Below are 27428 nucleotides of genomic sequence, written 5' to 3'. Positions count from 1 at the left end.
GCTCCAGGAACAAACTCCGTCCCTGGGTCACATCTTGGCAGCTCCCAGGCTGAAACCGTGGGACCTGGGATGGGCAAAGTGCTGGGTCTCATAGACTGCAGCCCCCGCCATGCGCCAGGAGCAGGCACGGTGGGGATGGGCCACCCCCAGGGCCCCACGCTGACGCAGGGCAGGGTGGAGGAGCTAGCAGAGCCAGGACCCGTTGGCAAAGCTTTTTTTTTTTCCTCAGTTCCATAAAATATTTCCCTTCCTTGGAGCCCCAGGGAGGGTTTGGCTGGGAAGCCATGTAGCTCTGCTGCTGCTGGCCATGGGATGCTTCCCAGGACGAGGGGACATCTCTTTGGCCATGGGCTGGTCGCCCCTGTGCTGCTTCCAGACCTCTCCAAGACCTCAGCAGTCACCTTCATATCCTGCCTCTTCTGTGGGCTGGCCTGGCAGGTGACATGCCTCAGTTTCCTTATTTTTGGAAAGGCAGCGCCTCACCCTGGGTGCAGGTGGGGTCACCCTGGGGAAGTGGCTGAGCCGTCGGCTCCCAAACCCCAAAGGGGACACGTAGAGACGGCACCTGGAGAAACTGAGGCACCTGGGAAGTCCAAGTGAGTCTCCAGGAAGGCAGCAAGTGGCTTTGGGCTCTCACACCATCAACTCTCCCTCGGCAGAACCCTCTTGGCTCCTCCACCACCCAGTACTAGCCGTGTTTCTACTGGATACATCCCTGGGGCATCCGTACCCCTCCCTGCATGCTGGGCATGCTGCTCACTGGTTTGGGGTGCATTTAGAGAACCCGTGGACCGGCAATGCCAGTTGTTGCGGGGGTGGGGGTGCACGCAGACAGACCAGAGGCTGTGCTGGGCACGATGTCGGGGCACGTACTGTGCCACCGGAGAAGCCCCCTCCGGCTCCATCCCACCTGGGCCACCCCCGGCTGCCGTCTGCGGGACGGGCTGTGCTGGCTGGCGGGGGCCCAGGCAGCGCTGGCACCGGAGCCCGGGGCTGCCAAGAGAGCTGCTTTTCTTCCTGCTGTTTTCCAAAGCAACTGGCAGGTTCTCTGCCGCCGCGGCCTCCTGTGACCCGCGGCCTCGGCGCGCACCCCGCACCCCCGCTCGCAGCCGCAGCACCTGCGAGGGCGAGCGCCGGCACCACTCCCGCCCCGGCACGTAGGCACGGGCAGGTGGGCACCGGCCCGGCACCCGGGGGCGGCGGGGACCTGCCTGCTCTGGGGTGGCTCCAGAGGACCAGGCGGGGCGTTTTGGGCAGCGCCAGGTGTGGGGACCCCGGGGCAGCTCAGTGAGGGGTGCACAGTCACCGTGGTTCTGGGTGCATGGTGAGCACCAGGGGTTGTAAAAGCCCGCTCACCCCCTCCTGGGCTGATCCTGAGCGGGGCTGAGCATCGTGGCAGCAAATGGGGGATGGGAGCCCCTCTCTGCTCCATCTCTGCTCATTCTTCCACCAGAACCCGTAGTGGGAACAGTTCAGCCCACCCACATCCCCCAGCCATGAGTGGATATTGGCCGGGGGATGCTCTTGGCCCTGGGGGGGAAAGAAAAAGGAAGCCACAGGACCTGGAGAGAGAAGCTGCGAGGAGGCTGCACGGTGTCCTGCCTTCACCTCCACCTGTGCCAGTGGTGCCAGCCAGATGCCCTGGGCACCTAGGCTCTGTGTCCCGGCGTGGGCTGCAGGAGGGGTTTTGCAATTGAGGGGCTGGGTCTGCCAGGAGCTGGGGGGGAAGGTGCCTGTGACAGAGTGTTCTGCCCCACGGGCAGCTATGTCGTGGGGCTGGGTGTGCACAGGCAAGGCCTGCACAGCTCGTACCTGCCCTGGGAGCTTCAGCTGCCCCCACGCCGCCTCGCTGCCCCCGCCCCAGCGCAGCACTGCCGCTCTCCCCGGCTGGGGAAACCACGTTCAGATGAGGAGCAGGCCGGGACGCCCGGCCGCGCCACACCGGCGAGCAGCAAAAATTATGAATAAGCTCTTGTTAATAAATACTTTATGATGAATCCAAATAGATTTCCTCCTCTGGAGCAATTATTGTAAAATGGGCTCTAATAGGGTGCAGGGCGGCCCCGGGAAGGGCTGGGTGCCTTTCAGGGCCTAAGTGCCTCCTTCCATCCCCTCTAATGAGCACTTCCCAATCATTTGCATCTGTCTCGGCAACAGGTCTCATTACCAGGTTAACTCATTACCCAGAGCCGCTTCGGAGAACAGTTATAAGCGGCTACCAGAGGTCCTGTGGTCCATGCTAAGGGCATCTGCAGGCTCTGGTGAGGGGAAAGCAAGTTCCCCACTGTGCCCTTTTAAGGCAGTGGGATTTTCAGGATTACTGGAACCTCTGTAGTCGCACTCCCCCCTGCCACCACGCCAAGGCTTCCCATGGGGGCACGGAGCCCGGCGCCCGACTTGCCAGCTCCTGCCCGGGCCCGCAGGGCCTCAGGGAGCGGGACCTGGCAGGAGCAGCGGCCGTGGGAGCCGGCAGCGGTTCGGAGGTGTGCGGCTCCTGGAGAGGCAGCTGAGCATCCTTTCATAGAGTAAACTCTGTGTGGTCCCTGCAGAGCTGCGATGCAGTGAGGTTGTCCCGCATTGCGCCTTGCCCGCGGTGGGGATGGCATCCCGCTCCTCCCCGCAGCCGAGGCCGTGCTGGTGGGGAGCAAAACCAACTGCCGAGATGTCTCCCGTCCCGCTCCTCCTCCTCCGCCCCTCACCCCAGCGCCTCCCCCGTGAAAACTGCTCCGGAATTTCCTGAGGAAACGGGTTTTTTTCATTGGAAAATTCAGGCTGTTTCACTGAGCCCGACCTGTTTGGACAAGGCACTGGAGCGGAGAATGCTCGGAGGGTGGCCAGTCCATGCCACGGCGCCCGTGCCAGGTGCTGTGCCCCTGCGTGGCACAGAGCATCCCCCGTGTCTCTAGGATGAGCTCCCCGGAGTGCAGAGCCCCAGCGCTGCCGAGCCCGTGGCAGAAGCACGGGATGAGGCAGCGCCTCAGCTGTGCCCCTTCCCAATCCCTGGCGCTACCAAGCGCTGGACTGCGGAGTTAATCCTCCATGGCATGCCCAGCTCCACACGGAGCATCCCCTCCTTCCTCTCCCCACTCCACCACAAGACAGAGCCGGGCTTGACCCGTGCCTCGGTTTCCCGTCACAGCACCTGGCATGGAAAGCCAGCGCTCCAGCAGCCCCTGGAAAGGGGGTGCAGGGGGGCCCGGAGCGAGGCCGGCAGCACCCGACGCAGGCGTGCTCATGCCTGGGTTGCAGGGCTTTACAAGCCTGGGTTGGATGAGGCCCAAGCACAGGCTCCACTGCCAGATTCCCATCCGGAAATGCCCCGGGAGCAGCCTCGTCTGGGGTATTGCAGCACGTCTCTGCTTCCCAGCCCCGCAAAGGAAAAACAGCAGGAGAAACACTTAACCAGTCCTTTGCCGGCACTGGGACTGCTGGATGGGAGGAACCCGGTGGGAATCTGGGGCTGGGACGGACAGACAGTGCATCCCTGCCTTTGCATTCCCAAGTGGATGCGGTGTGGAGCCGGCTGTTGCCAGCCGGCATGGTGTGCCCGGCCGAGGGACTCACTGGCTGCACGGTTCGGGACGGGCCCCACGTCCCTTAGCGTGTCCCCTCAGCCCCCACCAGCAGACGTTCCCGAGTGGTTGTCCTGGTGCCCCCCAGCCGCCCTCGCCTGCCCTGCTAAAGCAGCTTAACCGCGGCATCGCGGCGCGGGTTAAGCCGGGCAGGAGGGAAAGTTGGCGAGGGGCTGATTGGCTTTGGGCGCAGCTCCCGGCCTGCCGTAATCCCGGGGAAGTGAGGGGCGGGGGCGGGGGGCTGCGACGGCTTCGGGGCCACCGAGGGCCACAGAGGCTTCTGCACGCAGCGGCTTTTTGGAGGGTCTCAGTTGTGGGCAAGTGGGAACTGCGAATGCTCCCCCACCGTGGGAGGGGAGGGCACAGAAACTGGGGTTTGCTGCTGCCATGCCGAGGCCGAGCGCCGAGCACCCCCCCCGGCACCCACAGTGAGCACAAGCAGCACCCTAGGGTGTTGCCTCACCCAACCCGGATAACCTGGTTCCTGCCACGCTTCCCTGCAGTGGTGCCTGGGGTGGGACTTCCCAAGCGGGAGAGCAGCGATGAGGACAATGGCGTGGTGTCCCCCCCGGCCCTGTGGCCAGCCCTGCCGCCGGCTGCCTGGGGAGGGTGGCGGGGCCAGGGGATGGCAGCAATTTGTCGGGCTCGTCTGAATAACCGGCCACCAAGGAAGATCAGCCGCCCACCGCCCCGGCCAAGTATTGTTTTTGGAACTCACTGCTGCTTTTTTCGGCTCCTGTCTTACTTTTCTTTGACCTTCTTCCCTGATTTAAGACACATGCCCAGCCCTTGCCCAGCTGCACTGAATTAGCGGCTGCTGCTGGGGAGGGAAGCGGGAACCGGACCCTGTGGCCGCCCTGGGAGCAGCTAGTGGGGACAGGTTCTCCAGGCAGAGACGGGTGCTCCAGGCAAGGAGGGGTTCCTCTGGCAGGATGAGCACCCTGGGCTGGGACGGGTCCCCAAGGTTAGGATGGGTTTGCCTGCAGATTTGGGTCCCTATGGGTACAATGGGCTCCCCACTGAAGGTACAGTCCCTTGTCCCTTGCTGGGCATGGGAGGTAACACCTGTGCAACCACAGCTGTGGGTCCAGAGAGGGGCTGGTGGCCCCCAGAGGTGGCAGGATCTGTCCCATGAGGAAGGATCTGTGCTTGGAGGGACTTTTGGGGAGGGTTAGTGGGGCTGTGGTGGGAGTTGGGGCTGGCAGTTACTGGTATCTGTGCTGGGTTCAGGGACAGTGGGGTCTGCTCTGGGATGTCTGTGCCAGGTCACAGCAGAGTCTGTGTAGGGGTCACTGGTTCAGGGGACACCCAGGGCTGTGCCATGGGACCCCCACTGGCTGTTGTCAGGGTTTGTGCTTGGGGAGCAGATTTAGGGGTAATGGGATCTGTGCTAGACTTGGGCCCAAGTGAGAGTTAGCAGGGTCTGTATGGGGCCGATCCTTGCTGGGAGCCTGTTTCAGGGGACATTGTTCCCTCCAGGCAGGGTCACTCTGGGACACAGCTGCTTCAGCCAGGGAATGGCATTGCTGCCCTGGGATGAGTGGGGCCAGATCTGGAGTGCTCGCCCCATCCCACAGCCACAGGTCTGTCCTTTCCCAGCTCCTGCCCGTGGCCACCTCCTCACCTCAGGGCAGCACTTGCCCTTGGCACCCTCCCCAGGCATGACCTGTGGCATGGCAGCGGCTGTTGTCACCAGCCACCTCCCTCTCAGCCCTGACACCCTGCAGCAGGAATCCAGCTGAGCTCCTTCCTCCTCCTCGTCCTCCTCCCCAAAGTCATGAAGGACCCCAAGGGCCAAATCCTGCCCTTGGGGACCAGTTTGGTGCTGCCCTGACTACACACAGGGATGTTCAAACCTCTGCCTGCTGCTTTCCAAGCTGTGCTGCTCCTCACCAGGAAGGCTCCCAACACTTTTCCATCCCATGGTGGGTTTGTGGGCCCCCCCAGCCAGGAAGCACTGATTTTCCAAATTGGAAAAAAAAATGGGATGCAGGAAGGAGGGGCCAGGGAGGGGGATGCATTTTCCTTGTTTTCTTTTTGGGGCCGGACTCATCCAGCAACACTCACCAAATGGAAAAAGGCAGTCAGAGCACGCCTTGTGTGCCGGGCCAGGCGCCAGCCGCCGGGCTGGCTGCAACTGGGGCAAACTGGGGGAGTTTCCCATTGGTCCAGAGGGAGTGGAGAGGTCCAAGGCACCCACAGCTTCCGCAGGAGCACCCGGCATGCTGCAGGCATGGGGGCCCGATACTGGGATCTTGCAGTCTGGCAGCACCTGACACCGGCACAGCAGCTCTGGTGGGCACAGTGTCAGCTGGGATTTCAGGTGGGATTTCTGCACCTGGTGGGAGCAGATCCTGCGAAGGGGAGAGGGTCCAGGTGCTGCTGAGGTGGCCGACCTTGTGCAGGTGCCTGTCCCCCTGCAGCAGTGGCTCCAGTATTGTGCAGCCACTCCCCACACGTTGTTGGCCCAGGAAAATGGTAGCCAGTGGGATTTATGGAGGTCTGCTGGAATGGGGATAAACTCGCTGTGCAGTCAGAGGATCCCCATCCCTGGTGGGCATGTGCCTCTGCCACAGCTTTTTCTTCTGGTTGCACTGGGATGCACCCCAATGGGAATGAGCCTGGCATGTCCCCAGGGCTCCACAGCCACACCGGGAGGGAGCTTGGAGGGACTTGGCCAGGAGTGACCCCCTGTCCCTCTGCTCCCACAGGATGAGTTCCACCCCTTCATTGAGGCACTGCTCCCCCACGTCAGGGCCTTTGCCTACACCTGGTTCAACCTGCAGGCCCGCAAGCGCAAGTACTTCAAGAAGCATGAGAAGAGGATGACAAAGGATGAGGAGAGGGCGGTGAAGGATGAGCTGCTGAGTGAGAAGCCAGAGGTGAAGCAGAAATGGGCCTCGCGCCTCCTGGCCAAGCTGCGCAAGGACATCCGGCCCGAGTGCCGCGAGGACTTCGTGCTCTCCATCACGGGCAAGAAGCCTTCGTGCTGCGTCCTCTCCAACCCCGACCAGAAAGGCAAGATGCGCCGCATTGACTGCCTGCGGCAGGCGGACAAGGTGTGGCGGCTGGACCTGGTCATGGTCATCCTCTTCAAAGGGATCCCGCTGGAGAGCACCGATGGCGAGCGCCTGGTCAAGTCAGGCCAGTGCACCAACCCCATCCTCTGTGTCCAGCCCCACCACATCAGCGTCTCTGTCAAGGAGCTCGACCTCTACCTGGCGTACTTCGTCCGTGAGAGAGGTGGGTGCTCGTCTGCCTTCAGGGCAGAGCCCAACTGCTCTGCCACAGCCAGCTCTGCGGGGCTTGTTTAAGCTTTCCTTCCCCATCTGTCCCATCCCATCTCCAGCTGGGGGCACTGCTCCCAAACACCTTTCCCACTGCAGCCCTTGCAGTGCTTCCCTCTCTCCAAACTGCTTCTGGGGTGGGTGCTCCCCACCCTGGCATCTCTCCCCAGCCAGGACTGATCCCAGCTGCCCAAGAGCAGGAGGACGCAAAGGTCCCTGAGGATGCTTCTGTCTCTGGGCATTCCCAGCATGGAGTTTTGGGGGTTAAACCCAGAGCTAACTCCACATCCTGCGCCTACCTGAGAGGAGCAGGTGGGCAGCCTGGGCAGGGAAAGGGGCAGCCTGTTCCTGGTGCATCCTCAAGGGCTAGAGCTGGGAGAGGTCTAGCAGTGCCCCTTTGCAATGGGCTGTGGTACAAACCCCTCAATGCCAAAGCAGGGACAGGGGCAGTGAGACACGGCAATAACGTTGGTGGGGGCAGCTCCTGCTGTGCCCTGAGGGGATGCTGGTCCCAGCTCTTCACCTGCCTGGGGGTCCCATGGACCTGCTGGGAGAATAGGCTGCTTTCACTGCAGCAAGGAGGGTCAAACATGCTCTCAAAGCTGTCGGTCAAAAGGGGGAAACTGAGTCATGATGTGCAGTGCGGGTAGCAGGTCTCAATTTGAGCCATTGTCCTCACCACCAGCTCATGTCACCTCCCCGCATGCTGTGAAGGGGAAGCTCATAAGTAGGTATTTTACCTGGGCAGGTTTGTTGTCCCTGGCTGTTGACATGCTGGCACAGACACCCTGTCAGCAGCTGGGGTCCCCCACAGACCCTGCCACTCTCCCAGCACCCCTAGGGGACACACTGTGTGATCCTGGGTGAGGGCTGGACTGTTGCACAGGGCTGGTTCACAGACAGGAGGGTCTGTCACTCACAGCCCTAGGGGCGATCAAGGGGCTCATGGCCACCTCTGGCCAGACCAGGCTTCCCATGTGTGCGGCGGGAGCAGGATATTGGTCCCTCCCGGCAGCACCTCCTGCCCATGCCCACAGCACCAGGTGATGTCCCTCAGCCCCGTGAGCCCACCCTCATCAACACCACGGCAGGGGAAACGTGAGACTGGTGGCTCTTTGCCTGGTACTGGCCAGAGCCCAGGGACAGACAGTGACACCACAGAGGCCACCGTGGTGTCGGCAGTGCCAGCAAATCAGGCGCCAGTGTTGTGAATCATGGTGGGCACACACTCTGCCCAGCCACCCGTGGGACATGCTGGGTGTCACTGGGGAAACTGAGGCAGGGTGGGCGTGTGACCTCCCCCACTACCCAGGGGAGGGGTGTGGCAGGACTACCAGGCCCTCGTGGCTTTGGGGAAAAGCGGGGCACAGCCTCCAGCGGGGAATCGCCAGGGCCAGACCCTGCGCCTGGTGTGGGGCACATACATGGTTGCACATGCATGTGCAGCCAGGACCTGCCTGCCCAGCCGTGTCTCCCGGCGTGTGAGCACGTGTGCTGCCAGCACCGCGCACCCGTGCCCGTGCATGTGACTCTCCTGCTCCGGGGCAGCAAGGGACCCAACGCGGCCTGGCACCGCCGATTCCCAGCGGGGCACTGGGCAGGGTGGGTGCTCTGCTGGGAATGGGGGGGCCCAGGGGGCAGGCTGGGGGCTGCAGGTGTCCTGTGCACCTGCGGAGGGAATGGGGTGTCTTGTACTGGGCTGAGACGTGGCCATGCTGGGCTGAACTGCGGTGCTGCGTGCTGTGTTGGGGGCACCCTGTACTGACTGGGATGGCATACTGGGCCGGACTGGGGGCACCCTGTGCTGGCTCAGCTGGAGGTGCAGTGTCTCACTTGACTGGAGTACCCTGGACTGGGCTGAACTGGGAGAACCCCGATGGTGGACTGGGAGCCCTACAGTGGCCAAGCTGAAGGCAGGGACCAGGACCCCCACTGCATCTGCACTGGGGTCCCCATGTGCCACCTGGTGTGCCTCTCAGGTTCCCTGGCCCTGCCATGTCCAGCTGCTGTCCCCTGGAGGCGGCTGCCCCTCTGCCACCCCCCGCCCCTCCACAGGCGACCTTGACCCCAGTGTCTGGGTCCCCAGCAGCCACAGTCACCTGACTGTCTAATTGGGAACACAGCGGCTGTAAATACTCTCTGATAAGGCCTGGCAGCCTCTCACTTTCACTGTTAAGGTCGCTCTGGCCCTGGTTAAGGGGGACCAGGATGGGCCAGGAGCAATACCATGGGATCCCTGGGGTGCTGCAGGGTGCTGGGTGGTGGCTGCTCGGCATGGCCCAGTCCTAGCCCACAGTGGGCATGTTCTGTCAGGCTGTGGCTGATGGGAGGGGTCTCTGGCCTCCCACCTTGGTGGAGAAACTGAGGCAGAGAAGAAGCCACCACATCACCGGGACCCTGCATGGCATGGCCAGGCTGGTGACAGCACTCGAGGGGTCCTGCGGATCGCTGTACCACAGCCTTGTGGGCTCAGTGAGGTTCTCCCTGCCCGACATGCTGCGCTCCTGCCTTTTGCTACTTGCTCCTGCCCGGCACAGTGCCCGTTCTTACCTGCCCCCTCCTGCCTGATTCTGCCTCCTCCCTCCTTCCTGCTCCCTCCTGCCTGCCCGCTCCTGCCCTCTCCTGCCTCCTCTCACCTGCCTTCCCGCTCCTCCGAGCCGCCTGCAGCATCCCCAGCCTCAAAGTCAGGGGGCTGGGGGGGTCTCTCCCGCGCAGGGCCCCCCGGCCGGGCAGTCCGGGCTCCCCGCAGCCCCCGCGGCCCACCGTTATCAGCCCGAGCACGTGCGCCCGCGCTCCCCCGCCCCCGCCGCCCGGTTTTGCCGGTGTCAGCACAATTTCCCAGCCGCTGCTCTGGCAACGCTGGGGAGGCGGGGGATGGAGGAGCCCCCGGCCCTGCGCTCCCCACCCGCGGTCTGGGGCAGCCTCGGCAGGGGCTGAGCGTCCGGACAGCGCCCCCAGGCCCATGCCAAAGGCCCCTCGGCTCTTCTCCCTATCCTCGGCTTTTCGTGGTCCCGAGGGGGCAAACTGACGCACGACCTGTGCCGGGCTGGGGGGAGGTTCCGTCCCAGCCCTGCTGGCCCCAGGGGTGGCTGTGGGGTGCAGGGAGTGCCGGGCGCCTGGGTCCTCCCCAGAACAGCACCGGCCCTGCACCCAGCCCTGCGACCGCCACCCCCGGTACCTTTGCGGCAGGATGGGATCAGGATGGGTGCGGGATAGGAGCAGGGCTGGATGCAGGATGGGCGCGGGAAGGGCAGGGGATGTGAGAAGGGTTTGATGCAGGATGAGAGCAGGGCTGGATGCGGGATAGGAGCAGGGCTGGATGCAGGATGGGAGCAGGGCTGGATGCAGGATGGGTACAGGATAGGAGCAAGGCTGGATGCAGGATGGGTGCGGGATGGGTGCGGGGCTGGGTGAGGGCTGGGCTGTGCACACCGCAGTGGGGGAGGGGACTGTGCTGCAGCCCAGAGCTGGGTGTGCGGGGGGGGTGGGGGGGCGGGGGGGCTGGGGGGAGCTCGGAGGTCGCTGGTGAAAGTCAAAAGCATTGCAGTAAAATGGTAATCAATCTCCCCAGCCGATGGTGCCAGGACCTTCGGAGAATAACGGAGAGATTCCTCCCAGCAGCTCCCGTCGGCAGCAGCCAGTCGGGCGGAAGGGGGGGGGGGAGGAGAGTTTCCCCCTCCCTGCATCCTCCCGCTAGTGCTCCCCACCTCCGTGGGCTCCCTTGCTACTCACTCACAATAGTGCCTCCATCTCTGCATCCCCATCTATGCATCCCCCCGTCCTTGTCTCCCCATGCAGGTAGCTCCCATCCTTGGACCCCACCCCCATCGCACCCAGGCCCCCATAGCTGGAGAGAGGCAGAAAAGGGTCAGTGCTGGCCCCTCACACCCTCTGAGGTTCTCTGCCCCCCCCGCCGCCCCCGCCCCCAGCCGTCATGCTCAGCGGGGCAGGGGGTCGAGGCTCTGCCCTGCAGTGAGCTTTTCCCGGCAGTGCCCCTTGGCTGAGCCCCCAGGCCGAGTGGGGTGGGAGCAGATGGGTGCCCAGGGCAAGCAGGCAGTGGACTCCAGGGTGGCATCGAGCTCCTGGCAGCCCCAGCCATGCCGACGCCAGCGGACAGCACCTGGGGGGAGGCAGGGACCCCCGTGCTGTGGCAGCATCTGCGTCTCCCACCGCCTGGCAGCCCCTTATCTCCCCCCGCCAGCCTCACCGCTGGGTGCGGTGCGAGGCAGATGGCACCAATCTGCCGGGGAGCCCGTGCCAGGGCTCTCCTCCCAGGCACGCTGCGGCCATGCCAGGCCGGCCGTGCCAAGCGTCTGCTCAGCCCCTCCAGATGGAGGGGCAGGCGTTTCCCCGGGCACCGCCGCTCTGCCAGCCCCCGCGCAAATATTTATCGCCAGGGTCGTAAGGAGATTGATGGGGTTCACAATATTTGGGATCTGCCATTCACAGAGCTGGGCACCGGTGGGCAGGCAGGCTGGAGAACCCCCCTGCACACAGATGAACATGGGCAAACCCCTCCCCCTGTTCCTGATATCTCTACTCCTTAACAGCCAGGGAGGCCGGGGTTGAGGGGAACGAGGTAGGCAGAGCCCAGCAAGTCCAGGAGGAGACCCCCACAGGAAAGGACACAAGGGTACGAGACAGCCGAGAATCCGCAGGGGCCGGCTTCCTGCCCTGAGGGCTGCGTGCTGAAGAAGCAGGATGGGAGGGGGCACCCCAGGGTGCCACCCCCCCGCCACCCCTGTCTTCTGCAGCGTCACTGCCCGCGGTCCCGCCGTTCCTGAGCCCGGCCCCGCTGCGAGCCTGGCGCTGGCACGGCCGGGGCGGTTTCCATGTGCTCGAGCTCTCCGGATCGATGTGCCGGCGACCTTGGGGAGGTCAGGGCTTCCCCGGCTCTCCCGCAGTGCGCCGAGCCGGCGGCGTGCCGGAGTCGGACGGCTTCCCCGCAGTGCCCGCTGCCAGCCCCGGCATCGCGTCACCACTGAAGCGAGTTGCGCCGTGCTCAGCTCGGCGGCCCCGGCAGCGGGAGCAGTGCCTGCCGGGGACCTGGCACAGGGTGCCACGTCCTGTGCCGCCGGAGGGGACAAGAGGCCAGAGCGGTTCCGCGCACCGTTAGGCACCCGATGAATAAAAGATGAGCGAGCTCTTCTCACGAGCACCTGCCGTCCCCCGCCCTCGCCACCCGCCGTCCCCCCGCGCTGGCAAGCGCCGTGCCCTCCTCGGGGCCGCAGTTGCCATCCTGGCCGGATGCCCGGTTTCGTGCTGCGCTGGCAAGGGACAGCTGGGGTGGCAGATGCCCACGGTGCTCCCTCCTACCCGTGGCCGCGGGAGGCGGGGAACAGACGCCGGCAAGCCCCCGGTGTGCCCCGACACCCCCGATTAGGGCTGGCACTGCCAGTTGGGGCATGGGGACAGTCCCCTGTCACACTGGCCCCCGCACTGGGGTCTTGGCCAGTCCTGGGGAGGGCTTGAACCTGCAGCCTCAGCCTGCGTGGTGGTGATGCAGGGGCTGGTTTTCGAGGAGCATCAGAGGGGCCATGGTGGGGGCCCATCAGACTCGGGGAGGGGGCTGGCTGTGCTGTGGGGCTCTGCCACGGGGCTGGGATTGGTGGGGCAGCAACATAGTGGCAGCATATTTCCCTTTCCCTGTCCCTATCCCTTTTCCTTTCCCTTTCTCTCCACTTTAATTTCTTCCTTCCTTTCTCCCTCCCTCCCTCCCCCCTCCCTCCCTTCCTTTCTCTCCCTTCCCCATCCGTCTCTCCTCTCTCCCACCCCCTCCCTGCAGCTGCACCCGCAGGTGCCCCCAGCCCAGGGCGCAGGGACTGGATGCCAGCACCCCGCAGGGGAGAGTCCCAGGGAAGGGGGGGCTCAGCCTTCCCTTTGTCTCTCCCACTCTCCCCATCCCTTTCCCCGCTGCCATCTGTCCCCGCTTGCCTCCGCGGGCGCCGGCAGCCCTGGATGGAGCCCAGGCCTGGCAGGGCTGAGCGAGGGGGCGGCCGCGCCGCCCGCCTGGGGGGGTTCCCCTCGGCCGCTGCCATCTCCCCATGCCGCCCGGGGTCGGCCGAGGACAAACCCGCTCGCTCCCAGCGCCGCTCGCTCGCAGCCGCCGGCCAACGTGCTCGCGCCTCCCAGGCTCCCGCCCGGGCCAGCTGGCCGCGGCCGGCGTACGTGGCAGCGGGGCGCGTCCGTTCCCCCCGCCACCGCCCCGCCACCTCGGGGGATGCCTCCGGCCAGGACCTCCCCGGGGCTTCGCTCGGCAGGGGGAGGAGAAGCTGCCGCCCCCGCAGCGTTCGTGGCTAAGGCCCAGCAAAGCCGCCTCACCCCGCCGGCCCCGCAGCACTGCGGGCATGGCGGGGGGCCCGGGGGCCGGGGCGTTATAAGGAGCGCGGAGGAAGGGTCCCGCGCCCCGGCGCGCCGGCCGGCCCGGCTCAGCCAGGATTTACCCGGCACACGCGGCGGTTCAGGGTATTATATAAAGGAGGTTACACAAGCAGGACTGTTCCGGGTTTATGTAAGGGCCACCCCAGCCTGGCGGCAGAGGGATGGACACTGGGACGGGCAGTGCCGCTCGGACCTGGGGGTCCCTGTGAGACTGGAATGAGGAGTTTTGGGGGCCCCCAAATCACACCCTCCTACAGCCTCGCTCGCGCCAGCTCTTGCAGTGGGATCTGCCCCACGGTGCGCTGGCTCCCTCCGGTCTCCAGGGATCTTCCATCCTGACCAGGCTGTTCACTCTGGGTCCTACCGGCCCACGCTGTCCCCACGGCCAGCCAGAGGAGTGCACTGACACCTGAGGAGGTGCTGGGGCTGTGTGGCCACAGAACATGAGGAATGGGGGCAGTTCCCCCCCCAGCCAGCCCCAAGGGAAACTGAGGCACGGGGCAGAAGCCTGCAGGCAGCAGTGCTGAACCCTTGCCCATTCCCTGCCCTCGGCTGGCAGAGCTGGTGAAGGAGGAGGAAGGCTGCGGCCCTCGATGGGGGGCTGGGACTGCTCACACCGGCGCCAGCAGCTCCCCCAGCCCCCGGCATCCTCCAGCCTCTGCGCCTGCGCCCGCGCCGCTGCCGGTAACACCGTGCCCTGTTACCGTCAGCGCTCGGGCACCGAGCCAGGGCTCTCCCGCAGCTGCGCCAGCCCCGGGGGGCACCCGGCCTGCAGTGACACCCCCCAGGGCCGGCCCTGCTGCCCGGGGGTCGTTCCCATGCGCTGAGACCGCGGGCGGGTGTCGCCGTGGGGCCCGGGGGCACCGTGCCAGCCAGCGGGGCCGGGGTGCGGGATCCATAATTCAATGGGTGGCACAGGGCCAGGCTGCCAGCGCGGCCCAGAGCCCAGGCAGCCCGCGCCCCCCCCGGGCACACACTTGGCTATTTTTAAAAGAGATTGGATCGACCTGTTTGGGCGCTGAGCACTCTCCTCCGCCTCGCTGGAGACGACCCTGGCCCTGACCCCCCTCCCCCCCGAGCTCCCCACAATGTGGCAGCAGGACCACCCCCGGCTCCCTCCCCCCTCCCGGCCCTCTGAGGGGGTGTGGAGGGCGCAGGAGCAACGAAGCAGCGGGGGCATGGAGGAGCTTTACAGACTTCTTTCTCCTCTCTGGTGCGGTCGAGCCACTCGTTGGGTCCTGGATGTGGAGTCTCCCGAAAACACCCATTGTGGGGAGCGAGGCCCGTGAGCCCAGGGCTCCCTTCGCCATTTTAGCACGCCAGCCGGTGCAGGCGGCTGTCACATGGCGGTGAGAGCAGCACTTGGCCCGGCCGCCCCACGCCGAGGAGGCAGCCAGAAATTTGCTGGCGAGCTCAGCCGCCCAGCCACGAGGAGCACCCGGGGTACCGAGCCCACGGCCCCAGCCTCGCAGCCGCTGCCTCCATCAGCCCGGACACTGGGGGGCTGGGAGGGGCTGGCCCTGCTGCCAAAGCTCCGAGCTCCACCAAGTCCCCGGTGCTCCCTGGGCTGCTGCGGGAGCAGAGTGCTCGGTTTGGGGGCAGGGCCCCAAAGAGTCTCTTGGAATAGGGGTCGGTGAGGTGGCGTTGGTGGTGCTGGGTCAGGATGGTGTGGGGGTACGGGGACATGGCACCCACCCGGGGGGCACCCAGGGTTAGCGGTGGCCCTCCTGGGTGCGCTGGGGGAACAGGGACCAGGCTAGGGTGGTTTAGTGTGGGCAAAGGTCCATATGGGGCACCTCAAGACAAGCAGAGGTGGAGGTCCCCGGGCTGAGCCAAGGGCTGTGTGGGCACCTCAGAGGTGGTAGGCAAGGGCATGGCCTGGGGGGCTACCCAGAGGCCAAGCACCCCAGGATTGGGCCAGCGGGTGCCATCTGCGAGGCAAATGGGGTCCAAGGAGCCCTGAAGCCACAGTGGGGGGCTGTGGGGAGCCAGGCCAGCCTCAGGCTGTGACCGCCAGCCTCCGTCCCGCGCCTTGGCTGTGCTCCACCACTAACCACTTCCAGAGCCGCCGCCAGATTTGTTGTTTTTAGAGGCGAGGAGGGGCCATGTCCGGCCACGCGGTGCCCGTGGATACACGGGGGGGTCCCCGCTGCCACTCCCCCCGTTCCAGCTGGTTTGTGCCCCGCTGATTCCCACCACCTACACCCCAATACTTGGGCATGCAGACGCTTCAAAACGGGGGAAAAGGGTTAGAAAAAGAGAAATGGAGAGAAGGGAAGGAAAAAACCCTGTGCCTGTCTCCAGGGGGAGTTTGTGCTCCCTAAAATGGCTGCCTGGAGGGAGCCAGGGGTGTGGGCATGGGGGTGGGGGCTGGTGGTGGTGAGCAGCATCAAGGCAGGATGCCATGGAGCTGCCAGCCTGGTACCAGGCTGGCATGGGGTGGGTGGCGGGGATCGCGGCAGCTGGGCAGGGAGACAAAATGGCTGATTCGGCACTGGCGTTGAGCAGTGCCAGGGGGATGTGGGCACACAGCGGTGTCAGGCTGGGAGGTGGCACAGTCCCGCTGCCCCCATGGATAATCTGCCCAATGGGCAGCACACAGGATTGTCAGGATGAGGGGTGGCATGGGGCCCACATGCATAACTTGTCCAGCCAAGTGGCAGCTGTGTGTTTTTGACGGTGTTTTTGGGTTGTCTCAGCCCTTTCCTGACATCTGCCAAGGCTGCCAGAGAGAAATGCCGAAGGCTAAGGGGTGGGAGGAGGAGGAGGATGGAGAAGCAGGAGGAAGAAGGAGTATGGGGGAGAAATACATGGCAAAAGTTATGGAAGAGCTTTGGGAGCAGCCAGGTGAGGAAGGATGCTCCTGACTGCAGTGTCTGGGCTGTGCCAGGCCATGCCAGGGCTGCTGAGCTCAACATCTGAGCCAGGATATTTTTAGCCACGAGGGAGCAGGGCCAGATGGGGCTCCCAGGGTCAGAGCAGGTGCTGCCCCAAGCCCTGCTGCCCTGCAGGAGCTGGGCAGAGGCAGGACAAGGTGCCACAAGGTGCCATGCTGTGGTGACACTGCCTGGTGGGGCAGCACTGGGTCACAGATGTGGTTGGAGAGGAGGCAGGAGGCTGGAGCAGGGCCAGGTGACCATCACCTGGCCCAGCACTAGGGGTTCCCCTCCTGTGCCAGTGCCCAGATCCTGCATGTGGGGCTGTCCCTGCTCCTGTTGCTGGCATGGAGGGCAAGGGGGGCTGGTTGGTGACTGTTCCTCAGTGGCTGGGGGCATACCAGCCTGGTGGTGGGCCTACTGTGTAGTGAGAGCTGCTGGGCAGCCTGTGCCTCAGTTTCCCCCAGCACGGCAACGAGGAGGCAGTCAGCTGGTGGGCAGCCCTGGCTCACACTGGCATGGAGGCTGACACTGGCACGGAGGGCTCACCCTGGTGGGTTTTCCTCTTGCAGATGCAGAGCAGAGCAGCAGCCCCCGGACAGGCATTGGCTCGGACCAGGAGGACAGCAAACCCATCACGCTGGGTGAGTGCAGTGGGCACGACTTGGGCAAGAGGACAAGGACACCCCAGCCTGACCCCAAGGTCCCTGCCATGGGGAGGTCCCTGCGGGGGAGAGGAGCCCATGACACATCGTCAAGCTGCCTGTGCTACAGCTCTGGTGTTTCCCAGCCCCGGCCGACCGCTGCCTGGCCCCTGCTATGAGCTGGGCATAGCCTAAGCCTTGTCCTACACTCAGCCGAGTCCCACTGAGGTCACCACCCTTGGGGACAGCAGCTGCCATGGAGGTCCCATGGTGGAGGTGCAGCCTCAAGCCCTGCCAGCACTCTCAGCCACAGGGAAACTGAGGCATTGAGCAGGTCCAGGGTGTCTTTGGCAGAGGGGACCAGCTGGGGTGGTCTCTTGCTGGAGCAGAGAGTGGAGGCTGAGGAGGGGGACAGTGGGGATTTGAGGTACCCTCAAGCATTGCTACAGGGCAATGCAGGATGGGAGGGGTGGTCCTGTTGCCCCCTCAGCACGCCCTCCTCTCTCCCACACAGATTCGACAGACTTCCAGGAAAGCTTCGTCACCTCGGGAGTGTTCAGTGTCACCGAGCTCATCCAGGTGTCCCGAAGTGAGTGTGACTGTGATTCCACAGCCCAACCCTTGGCTGCCCGGGCACAGCAGTGTCCCAACAGCCCCTCTCCACCGAGCCCCCCTGACCCCCCTCTCTCCCCACAGCACCGGTGGTGACAGGCACAGGGCCAAACTTCTCCCTGGGGGAGCTGCAGGGCCACCTGGCCTATGACCTGAACCCCTCCAGCACCGGCATGAGGAGGACACTGCCCAGCACCTCCTCCAGCGGGTAGGTGCCACCAGAGCAGTGCCAGAGTGGTGCTGGGGCCAGCTCGAGCATGGCCGTGGGGAAGGCGAGGGGCAGCCAGATCCTGCCACGGGCTGACGCTGACCCATGGCAAGCTGGGAGAGCTGGGGGTGTTCAGCCTAGAGAAGAGGAGGCTCCAGGGAGACCTCAGAGCCCCTTCTAGTGCTTAGAGGGGCTTCAGGAGAGCTGGAGAGGAAGTTTGGACAAGGGATGGAGGGACAGGACAAGGGAGTGGCTTCCCACTGCCAGAGGGCAAGGTTAGATGGGTTGATTTCCCTGTTAGGGTGGGGAGGGCCTGCCACAGGGTGCCCAGAGCAGCTGTGGCTGCCCCATCCCTGGAACTGTCCAAGGCCAGATTGGACAGGGCTTGGAGTGACCTGGGATAGTGGAAGGTGTCCCTGCCCATGGCAGAGGGTGGAACAAGATGAGCTTTAAGGTCCTTTCCAACCCAAACCATTCCATGATTCTGTGACCCTTCTCTGTCCCCAGGAGCAAACGACACAAGTCGGGGTCCATGGAGGATGACATCGACACCAGCCCTGGGGGCGAGTACTACACCTCCTCCAACTCCCCCACCAGCAGCAGCCGCAACTGGACAGAAGACATGGAAGGGGGTAGGTGTCACCTCCTTACCAGTGCCCTTCCAGTGCCCCAGGGCCCCCATCCTGCTCCCAGCCTTCCACAAACTGCTGCCAGAAGCGCCTGTAACCATCTGGGCATTGTCCTTGCCCCGGTGTCCCTGTGGGCCTTCAGGTCACAGGACACACCGGCTGTGGGGGCTGCAGTGCCACCCTCAAGTCCCCCAGAACAGCCCTGCTGCTTTTCCACGGGTTGCTGTCAAACCCCTCTGATTTAGGCCCAGGCTCTCTGTAGGTTCCCAAGTGTGTCTGTGGCCCCCCACTTTGGGCAGGGCTCTGTGGGGGCTGTGGTGTTGCTACAGGGTCCCCCATTTCAACACGGGCTCTCTCTGTAGGGTCAACCCCGCCTCTACCCCATGCCTGGTACTACAGCCCCACACCAGCCTCTCCCAGCCCCAAGTCGGCTCCCCCAGCCCCACATCACTGTGGACAGCTTTCTGGCTTGGTGGTTTTTTTCCCTTTCCTGTCTAGACAAGCCCCAATTAGCTGTTCATTAAGAAAGGGGGGGCTGGGCTAATTAAAGCGATGCTGCAGGGCTGGCAGAGCCGCTCCCCCCACAACCCGAGGTGCAGGCAAAGAAGCTGCTCCTCTTCCTCCTCCCTTGGCTCTTCTCCTGCCTCCCCCAGCAGCGGGGTGGGCTCCACACCAGCCCCTTAGCCCTGCCAGAGCCTGATGGTCCCGGCTGGAGGGCTGGAGTCACCGATCCTGTTGGGTGGTTTGAGAGATGCAGGTCCAGCCCCCAAACTGTGTGCAAGGGACTGTGCCCCATCCTGCCCCATGGGGCTGGTGCATGAGGGGTCCTGGGGAAGGTGCAGCCCTCTCCCCAAAATGGTGCATGGAGGCAGGAGGGAGCTATGCTGGTGGCTGACCCGGACAGGGGTGAGGTTGGCTGGCAGCGGGACTCAGCCTAGGCAGAAGGGAGGCTTGGCAATCCTGTACGGGATGTTCTGGGAAATCCTCCTAACGCACGGCTGAGAAAGGGCTCAACCCATTACCAGGCTCAGGCCAAATGGCCAGAGCTAAAGCCACAGCACTGGGGGATTAATGTGCCTGCCAACCTCGCCATGCCCCGGGGTGGCCTCGGGGACCTGGGCAGCTGCTGCTTCCAGGGGTCTCTGGGGAGGTCACCCCCATGCTGGCACCTCTCTGCTTCCTCAGGAGCTCCTGTAGCCCACAGTCCCACGTGCCAGGGAAGGTGTGTGCCACGTGGGGGCTGCAGGGTCACAGTGGCACTTGTGAGGGCACCCACTTCTGCCACCAGGATGGGACGCACACACAGAGACCTGTGTGCACCCGCATGCACACGCCTGCAGGAACACACACCTGTGCACGGGTGTGCATGTGCACACACACAGGTACAATGCATACACGCATACACACACATTCATGCACGCAGATGTGCCCACACAGGTGCCCACCCTCCTGCCGGCACACACACATGCTTACACCACCACCCTCCCCACGCCCACCCTGACCCCAGGGTGCCCCTTGCCCCCGGAATGAGCTCCCCCAACCCTGAGCTGAGATGGCAGCAGCCATGAGATTTGGGGTCCCATGGCAGGTCCTGACGTTGCACCCTGCTTTCCCCAGGCATCTCCCCCACCGTGAAGAAGACAGAGATGGACAAGTCCCCCTTCAACAGCCCGTCACCCCAGGACTCCTCGCCTCGGCTGAGCAGCTTCACACAGCACCACCGTCCTGTCATCGCTGTGCACAGTGGTGAGTGTCCTGCCAGGGAAACGAGGCCCAGAGAGAGTGCTGAGCGATCGGGGGGCTAAGGCAGCCACTAGCTAGTGACACAGCTGTGTGTCCCCTTTTGCTGTCACCCGCAGGTATCGCCCGAAGCCCGCACCCATCGTCTGCGCTGCATTTCCCCACCACCTCCATCCTTCCCCAGACGGCCTCCACCTACTTCCCGCACACGGCCATCCGGTACCCGCCTCATCTCAACCCGCAGGACCCGCTCAAAGATCTCGTCTCGCTGGCCTGCGACCCGTCCAACCAGCAGCCCGGACCGGTAAGGACGCAGCCCTGTCCTCGCACCCATCGCTTACCTTGCCGTGGGCGCCGGGGGCTGCTGCCAGCCGGGCTGCCCGAGGAGAGTCCCCTGGACCGGCACCGCCGCCCTCACCTCTGCCGCCGCACGGGGGAGTCGGGGTCTTGTGGTGGCACCGGTGGGGTGTTCTCTGGGGCTGAGCTCCAGCCGTGCCGTGCGTTGGTTTGGGAGCGCTGCTGCGCCTTCTCCATTGTTGGCACCTCGTGTCTGCGGCGATGGAGGTGCCACGCCCCGGTTCAACACGGGGCGCCGCGGGTGTTGGGGTGCTGGGCCTGAGCCGTCAGCTGGAGTTGGGGTGTTGGGGGGGAGCAAGGCGTCTGCCAGGGGTGTGTGGCCATCCCGTGCAGTCACCGTCCACCAGCGTGTCCAGGAGAGCGATGGGCTTGATGTGCCCCATCCACCTGCAGAGCCCACGGGTGACCCGTCAGCTCCTCACTGTACCCGTGTCCCCAGTGTCTCCACGGGGGTGGCAGAGCCACCCTGTGATGCTGTGGGCCTTCCCTTGGCATAGCGCACTGCACCCCCTGCACCCAGTGGACCCCACAGACATGGGATCCCGCACACCCCACACACCCAGCAGCCCACCCAGCAGCCCACACCCCGTGCTTCCATCACCCAACAAGGTCTGTTAGCAGCACCATGCACATGCAGCACCCAGTGCATGCAGCACCCAAACTATCACCCCATACACCTGGCGCCCCCAACACACAGCACACCCCACACCACCAGCACCCCACACACCCCATGAAGGGCACCCTTCATACCCAAAGCTGGAGCCTGAGGGTGTTTCTGCTTCAATACTGTCCTGTACCCCCCTTTGTCTTCCCAGATGCAGAGCTCTTGGGGAGCCCCTCTGACCTCTGCCCACCACTTGCCCTGTTTCTCCTCACCTGCAGGGCCTGATGCCAGGGTGAGGGGCATGGCTGCTGTTCCCCTATGCAGTGGCTCAATGCTGGGCTGATGGACACCGGATCAGGAGCAGCCCATAGCCGGGTTGGGCATGAGCACTGGTGCAGGAGCCTTTGGAGGTTCTGGGTGCCCTTACCCCTCCAGGGAGTGCTTCAGAGACCCCCTGTCATTGTAGAGAGGGGTCCCGATGCCCTGGCTCTAGCTCGTGCCACTGTGGGTCATGACCCCTGTGGGGCATGGCCTCCACCGTCCCCCAAATCCCTCCTGTCCCGCCGTCATTTCCTGCCTGCTGCCAACGCCGACCGTTCAGGGCTGCTCTGAGACCCAACAAACTCATGTCCGCAGTGAGGAACACCCCGTGCCTGTGCCAGGGGTGTCCCCGGGGCTCCCCAGCCGTGCTGGTGTGCGCGTGCATCCTAATGGCTTGTGCTGTTTGTTTTTTGTCTGTGTTGTCCCCAGTTAAATGGAAGTGGTCAAGTGAAAGTGCCCAGCCACTACCTGCCCACGCAGATGCTGGCGCCGCCACCTCCCCCCGGCATGCCCCGCTTGGCCGTCTCTCCTGACACCAAATCCACCACGACAACTTCCGAGGGAGGGACGACCTCGCCGACATCACCCAGTAAGCACCCGCGGCGCCCACCCTGCTCCCCGGCCCGGCTGGCCCCCTCCTCTCGCAGCCCCCCAGGGTGTCCCCCTGTCCCGGTGCTGGGGGGATGTTGGCGGAGGTGGCCTCCCCGCAGCCGGGGAGAGGGTGGCAGCTGGCACGCCATGAGTTTGCTGGGTCTCAGGCAGGTCGGAGTGGACAGGGTTTGGGCACGTGGCTGCTGTGGCCGCTGAGCCAGGGGGTTGTGTGCTGGTCCCGGGGACCAGCTCGAACCCCTTGTCCCTCTGAGCATGAGAGGAGCCATGGCAGGGCTCCCCAAACCAGTGTGCCCAGACCCTTGGTGTGGGCAGTGCTGTGGGGGAGGCTGTGGCCTCTCTGTGTCTGTTTAGCCCACCATGGTGGTGGCTGTGCTGCCGGGAACGGGGACCAGCTGGCACGCGGGTGGCACTGGGACTAGGGACAGTGTGCCTGGTGTGTTGTGTGGGCTGTTGTACTCTTGCTGCCGTGGGGTCCTTGGCGCCGGGGATTCTGATCTTGTTGGGGATGTGAAGTGACACCAGAGCAGGGACTGTGTGTGGGTCCCCCAGGGCCCTTGGCAGGTGGCACCTGGGATCTTTGTTAGCACGAGTTGCTGACAAACTCTTTGCCCTCTGCTCCACCTCAGAGACCATAAGTGCCTTGTCCAGGAGGGTTTTGGGTGCTGGGCCCAACAGCCAGAGGGGCGCCGGTGTCACTCTAGACTGGCACGGGGGTGCATGCCACAGTGGTGGGACACTTTGCCGTCACCACGCTCTGCGAGGGGGTTGTTCCTGTTCCCATCCTGCTGTACCCATGGGAGATGGCACCCCAAGTGGCTGCCATGTCCCCACACAGTCAAGTCCTGCCTGCTCGAGCCATTACCCTGTCGCTGGGTAATGGGCCATGACTGATTGTCAGCAGCTGGTCAGCAGGTGTGGAGATCCCATGGCATGGAGAAGCCAAATCCTAGACAATCTGGAGGGGACAGCATGGGATGGCATGGGGTGGCCTGACTGATAACGGGGTCACAGCCTTGGGGAGGGTCAGAGGAATGCAAGTTTCTGCAGGCTCAGGGAAGGGATACATTAGGGGGACACTGGCTGTCCCCAAGTGGTGCAGCTGGCTCCAAATCCCCCATTCCCCTTGGGAGCACTCTGCTTCCAGCAGGACTGAACCCATAAGCTCAGCAGGGCTGGAGGTCCCACTGCTGGATCCCCAGCTAAGGGATGGAGGTGGCAGCAGGGTGGCGTGGCCAAGTGGAACTGGTGGCTGCCATTGTTCTCCCCGTGGCAGCTCGGCTCTGGAAGCTGCAGCACGGGCACAGCCGGGAGCACCGTCTGCTTCTGCACCTCGGGGCACTTCACCCCCCCAGCCTTGGTCATTGCCCTGAAACCACGGGTGGCTCCGTCCGAGCACAGCACCCCTGGGTGCAGCACCCCTGGGCACCATTCGCCTGTCATCAGGTCACAGCCAGGGACGTCGCCTGGTTGCCAGCGCCGGGTGCCAGGGAGCTCCGTCTCAGCAGTGCCAGGGAGAGGGCCGGGCCTGGCCCCGGTGGGGACAATGGCAGTGCCACCCACAGCCCCGTTAATGAGCTCTCATTTGTTCCCCAGCCTACTCTGCACCAGGCACGCCCCCTGCGAACCGTTCCTTCGTGGGATTAGGACCAAGGGATCCTGGGAGTATCTATCAGGCACAGGTGAGAGCGGGGATGCTGCTGGGGGGACCCTCCTGCCCTCGCCCCAGACAGCCTTGCCATGGTATCACCGTGGGCATGGCCAGTGCTGGCATCGCCATCGTGGCTGTCACTGATGTGACACTGCTAATGTGGGCATCCCCGCCATGGCACTCCTGCCGTGGCATCGCTGCCGTGGCATCGCTGCTGAGGACATTGCCACCATGGCATCACTGCCTTGGCGTTGCTGCCATGTTTATTGCTCCTGTAGGCATTGCTGCTGTGGGCATTACCATGGGTATCGTCACTGTGGCATCGCTGCCGTGTGACACTGCCACTGTGGATTTAACCTCTGTGGCCATTGCTGCCGTGGCCTTGCCACCACGTCTAAGGCCACGAGGAGTGTCTCCACTGGCATTGCCACCACTGGCGTGGCCACTGCAAACATTGCCGTTGTGGACGTCCCCGTCATGGCATCACTGCCATGGGTGTTGCTACTGTGGGCAGTGCCACTTTGGGCACCACTGCTGTGTACGTCACTGTGGGGTCATTTCCAAGTGCAATGCCACCATGGGCATCACCACCATATCATTGCAGCTCTGGCACTGCCACTGCCAGCTTTGCTGCTGTGGGCATCACTGCCTTGGCATCACCGCTGTGGCTCAAGGGCATTGTTGCCATGATATCCTCACTACAGGCACCCCGTGCCAGGGCTTTAGGCACTGCTGGTGGCTCAGGGCCACCACAAGTCCTCGGTCATAGAGGGAGGTCACTGCCGTGCTCTGGTTGTGTCCTGCCTGGCACCACCTGGCACCACCCTGCCTAGGTGCCCACAACATCCCCAAAGGAGGCGCACCAGGGCCATGGGCCCCTCTCTGTGTGGGCACAGGCATCTGCTCTCACTCAGCTGTGCCCATGGCCACTCCACCTGCAGCGGGAGGTCGTGTGTGCCTTTCCAGGGACTTTCCTTTAGTCCTGGATTCTGGAGCAGGCACTGCAGCTGGTGCTGTGGTGCCAGGACAGGGGTGGCAGCTCCTGGCCTCACTTGTGACATGAGTGATCTGGCCTCAGTGTTCCCTGCAGGGACAGCTGCCGTGGCTGCAGTCCTGCCTGGCAGGAGACACCGGTGACAGGACAGAGGGATGGGGGTGTGGACGGTGCCGTGTTTCATCACCCTGGGGTGCTGCCCTGGCTGGGGAGAAGTGCTCAGGGTGCTGTGCTGTGCTGTGCCGGGGTGTGGGCCCTTGGGGGCTGTGAGCAGTACCCGGGGGTGCTGTGCTGTACCAGGCTGTCAGATTTGGGTACCATGAGCTGGGATACCCGAGGGTGCTGTGCCGTTCCAGAGGAAAAACACAGGAGACCCGGCTCTGATCACAACCCCCACTCTGGTTCAGTTTCCCCAGTCCTCTACATGGGGTGGGCACCCCAAGGGCCTTGAGTATCTGAAGAGGAGACCTGGGGCAGCACCAGGAGAACCTTGGAGGAGCAGGGGCCAGAGTCCTTGTCCAGAGACGGGGTCACAGCCAATCGCAGTCCCAGGACCTCCAGAGTCCTTGTTTACATGTGTCCCTAGTCATGCTCGGGGAGGCTCCCCAGGGCTCAAGGGTGCCCTGCCTGGGGAAACTGAGGCACGGGGGAAGGAGGCGGTGTCCCGGAAGGGGCAGCTGAGGCCTGCCGCACTCTGGTCATGTGTGGAGGGGCCTGGAAGGGTTAAGGGAAGCAGCGGCCCCGAGCTGTCTCGTTTCCAACGGAAACCAGACATGAGGTAATCGGGAATGAACTTGAACTTGGGGCTGGGGGGGGAACAATGGGAGGGTGGCAGGGGGCCACCTCGCGGGGTCCCCAGCTGTGCCACCCCCCGACCTGTCCCCAAGTGGCACCATTTCTCGGGGAGAGTCGCCTTTACTGTGAAGGTGCAGAGCGACCGGCCCCCGGGGGAACGCGGGTGGCCGCGCTGTGGAGAACGGACACATTCAGTGCAGGAGTGGGGACGCCAGCCCCGTACGCCGAGCAGGGGACAGCGCGGGGACAACTGTCTCGGGCTCTGGGGACTGGCCGGGGGACGAGGCAGCTCCGCGGGGCAGAGCACTAACGCCGGCCTCTCTCCTCTCTCCCGGCAGTCCTGGTACCTGGGATAACCGCCGCCGTGCCGCCCCTTCGCCTCCCTTCTCCTCTGCTTTAGGCACCCCCAGAGGAACATCCCCGTCCCCGAGCACCAGGCCCAGCCTTGCGGTGACGACGGAGAGCGCGGCCTCACGACGATGACGACGACGACGACGACAAGCAAAACCCAAACCCGAAGGAAAGAGCGAGGGAAAGGAAGAAGGAAAAGGGTCAAACTGTTTTAAAATGGAAAAAAAAAAAAAAAAAAAAAAGAAACAAAAAACAAACAAACCAACAACCCATCCCAGGAGGACCTTTCCCCCCACCCCGGCGATGCGCCAGAAAGCAAAGAAAGAGGAAAAAAAAAAAAAATGAAAGAAAGAAAGAAAGAAAAAAACACTATTATTTACCCCGTCGGCCGGCGCCGCGCTGAGACCTGACACAAGTCGTGCCAGCAATGCCTCCCGGAGCGGCTGCAGGGCCGCGGCGCCGAGCCCCGCCGGCCGCTCGCCGAATATGCAAACGGCTTTGACTCTCTCCTCTATGTGAGTAAAAAAGATCAAAACCTCCCCCGCCGACCCCCCCGGCCCCAGACTGTCGGGGAGCCCCGGGGCTGGGGTGGGGTGCGGCGGGGCGGGGTGGGGAACCCCTCCTGCTGCCGCAGCCCCGCGGACCGGGCGTGCTCGCGGTCGGGGCGGGTGATGCACCGTGCCGTGCGAGCGCCTCGGGGACGGTGACATCGTGCTGCAGTGACACGGTGACGGTTATGCGGTGGCACGGAGACGCGGTGGCACAGTGGATCGAGCGGGTGGCACAGGAGGAGGGGGCTCGTGACCACAGAGGGTGCATGGGCACGGCCAGAGATGGTCGCGGCGGCGGTGGCACCTCGGTTTCCGCGTGGACACGGTGTCGGGACTCTCCCACCACGGCCCAAATGTCACAGGGGCGGTTGCACCCCGATTCCGTCGGGGACACGGCTTGGGGACTGTCGCAGCCCGCGCCGGGGCACCGGTCACCACCTCTCTGGTCTCCTTCCTCCCCCAAGCCTGCACCGGCCGGGGCCCCGTGTGTTCCCACGCGTGTCCCTGTGTTCCCGGCGTGTCCTCGCGCCCGGGGGTTCCGTGGGGCTGGGGCGGGGGGCGTCCGTGTGTTTGAGCTATGCATTCCTGTGGACAGGTACCAGGTGGGAGGCAGGAGAGGGTGCGCTTGTGTTGCACATTTTGTAGGAAATGCACTTTTAAGAGGGAATCGTCAGAAAAAAAAAAAAAAAAAAAAAAAAAAAAGGAAAAAAGAAGAAAACAAAATCACAAAAAAAAAAAAAAAAAAAAAAAAAAAAAGGAAAAAAAAAAAAAAAAGGAAGAGAAGTCCTCGAGGAGGAGTCCCCGGCACTGGCTTGCCGGGACGGCTGGTTTGGGGTTTTTGGGTTTAGTGGTTTTGGTTTTTTTGGGTGGCTTTTTTTTTTTTTTTTTTTTTTTTTTGGTTTTGTTTGTTTGTTTTTTGTTTTTGTTTTTTGTTTTTGTTGGGGTTTTGTTTGTGTTTTGTTTTGTTTTTTGGGGGGGTTTTTTGGATACAGAAGGATGGATCGAAGAAGCCCGAGCAACGGCGAGGGTAGAGCCAGACCCTGGAGTCCCTCGAAGTCCCCCGGTGTCCCCGGGAGCCCCTGGCCCCGCGTCAAGTGCCTGAACTGCGGCGGGGAGGGGTCTCGGCCTTCCCGGAGGAGCCCCCGGCCGAGGGCAGCGCGGGAGGAAGCGCTCGGCCGCCCCCGTCCCGTGCGGTGACAGCGTGGCCGGGAAGGGGACGCAGGGACGTGGCAGTGCCTTAGAGCAG

At 63.9% G+C, this 27428-nt stretch overlaps 1 protein-coding gene across 5 annotated transcripts in view; it reads left to right on the top strand.

Moving 5' to 3' along the window:
• Positions 1–25892, top strand: part of NFIC (nuclear factor I C) — a 38589-nt gene extending 12697 nt beyond the window's left edge. For 2 of the 5 annotated variants that reach the window (XM_066205485.1, XM_066205484.1), the window contains exons 2-11: positions 6284–6815; positions 16689–16760; positions 17275–17349; positions 17457–17580; positions 18088–18212; positions 19827–19955; positions 20069–20253; positions 21661–21820; positions 23437–23522; positions 25619–25892. In XM_066205485.1, coding sequence (XP_066061582.1) covers positions 6284–6815; positions 16689–16760; positions 17275–17349; positions 17457–17580; positions 18088–18212; positions 19827–19955; positions 20069–20253; positions 21661–21820; positions 23437–23522; positions 25619–25636 — 1506 coding nt within the window. In that variant the 3' untranslated portion in view covers positions 25637–25892. The remainder of the gene's footprint in view (positions 1–6283; positions 6816–16688; positions 16761–17274; positions 17350–17456; positions 17581–18087; positions 18213–19826; positions 19956–20068; positions 20254–21660; positions 21821–23436; positions 23523–25618) is intronic. The other 3 variants (XM_066205487.1, XM_066205486.1, XM_066205488.1) reach the window with 3 other exon arrangements.
• Positions 25893–27428: the final 1536 nt, after the last annotated feature.

Source organism: Chamaea fasciata, unplaced genomic scaffold (assembly GCF_029207755.1).
Source record: "Chamaea fasciata isolate MVZ Bird 193981 ecotype frontalis unplaced genomic scaffold, bChaFas1.0.hap1 SCAF_28, whole genome shotgun sequence".
NCBI lineage: Eukaryota > Metazoa > Chordata > Aves > Passeriformes > Sylviidae > Chamaea > Chamaea fasciata.
The sequence above is the reverse complement of the archived record's forward strand: the minus strand, read 5'-3'. Positions and strand labels throughout refer to the sequence as shown.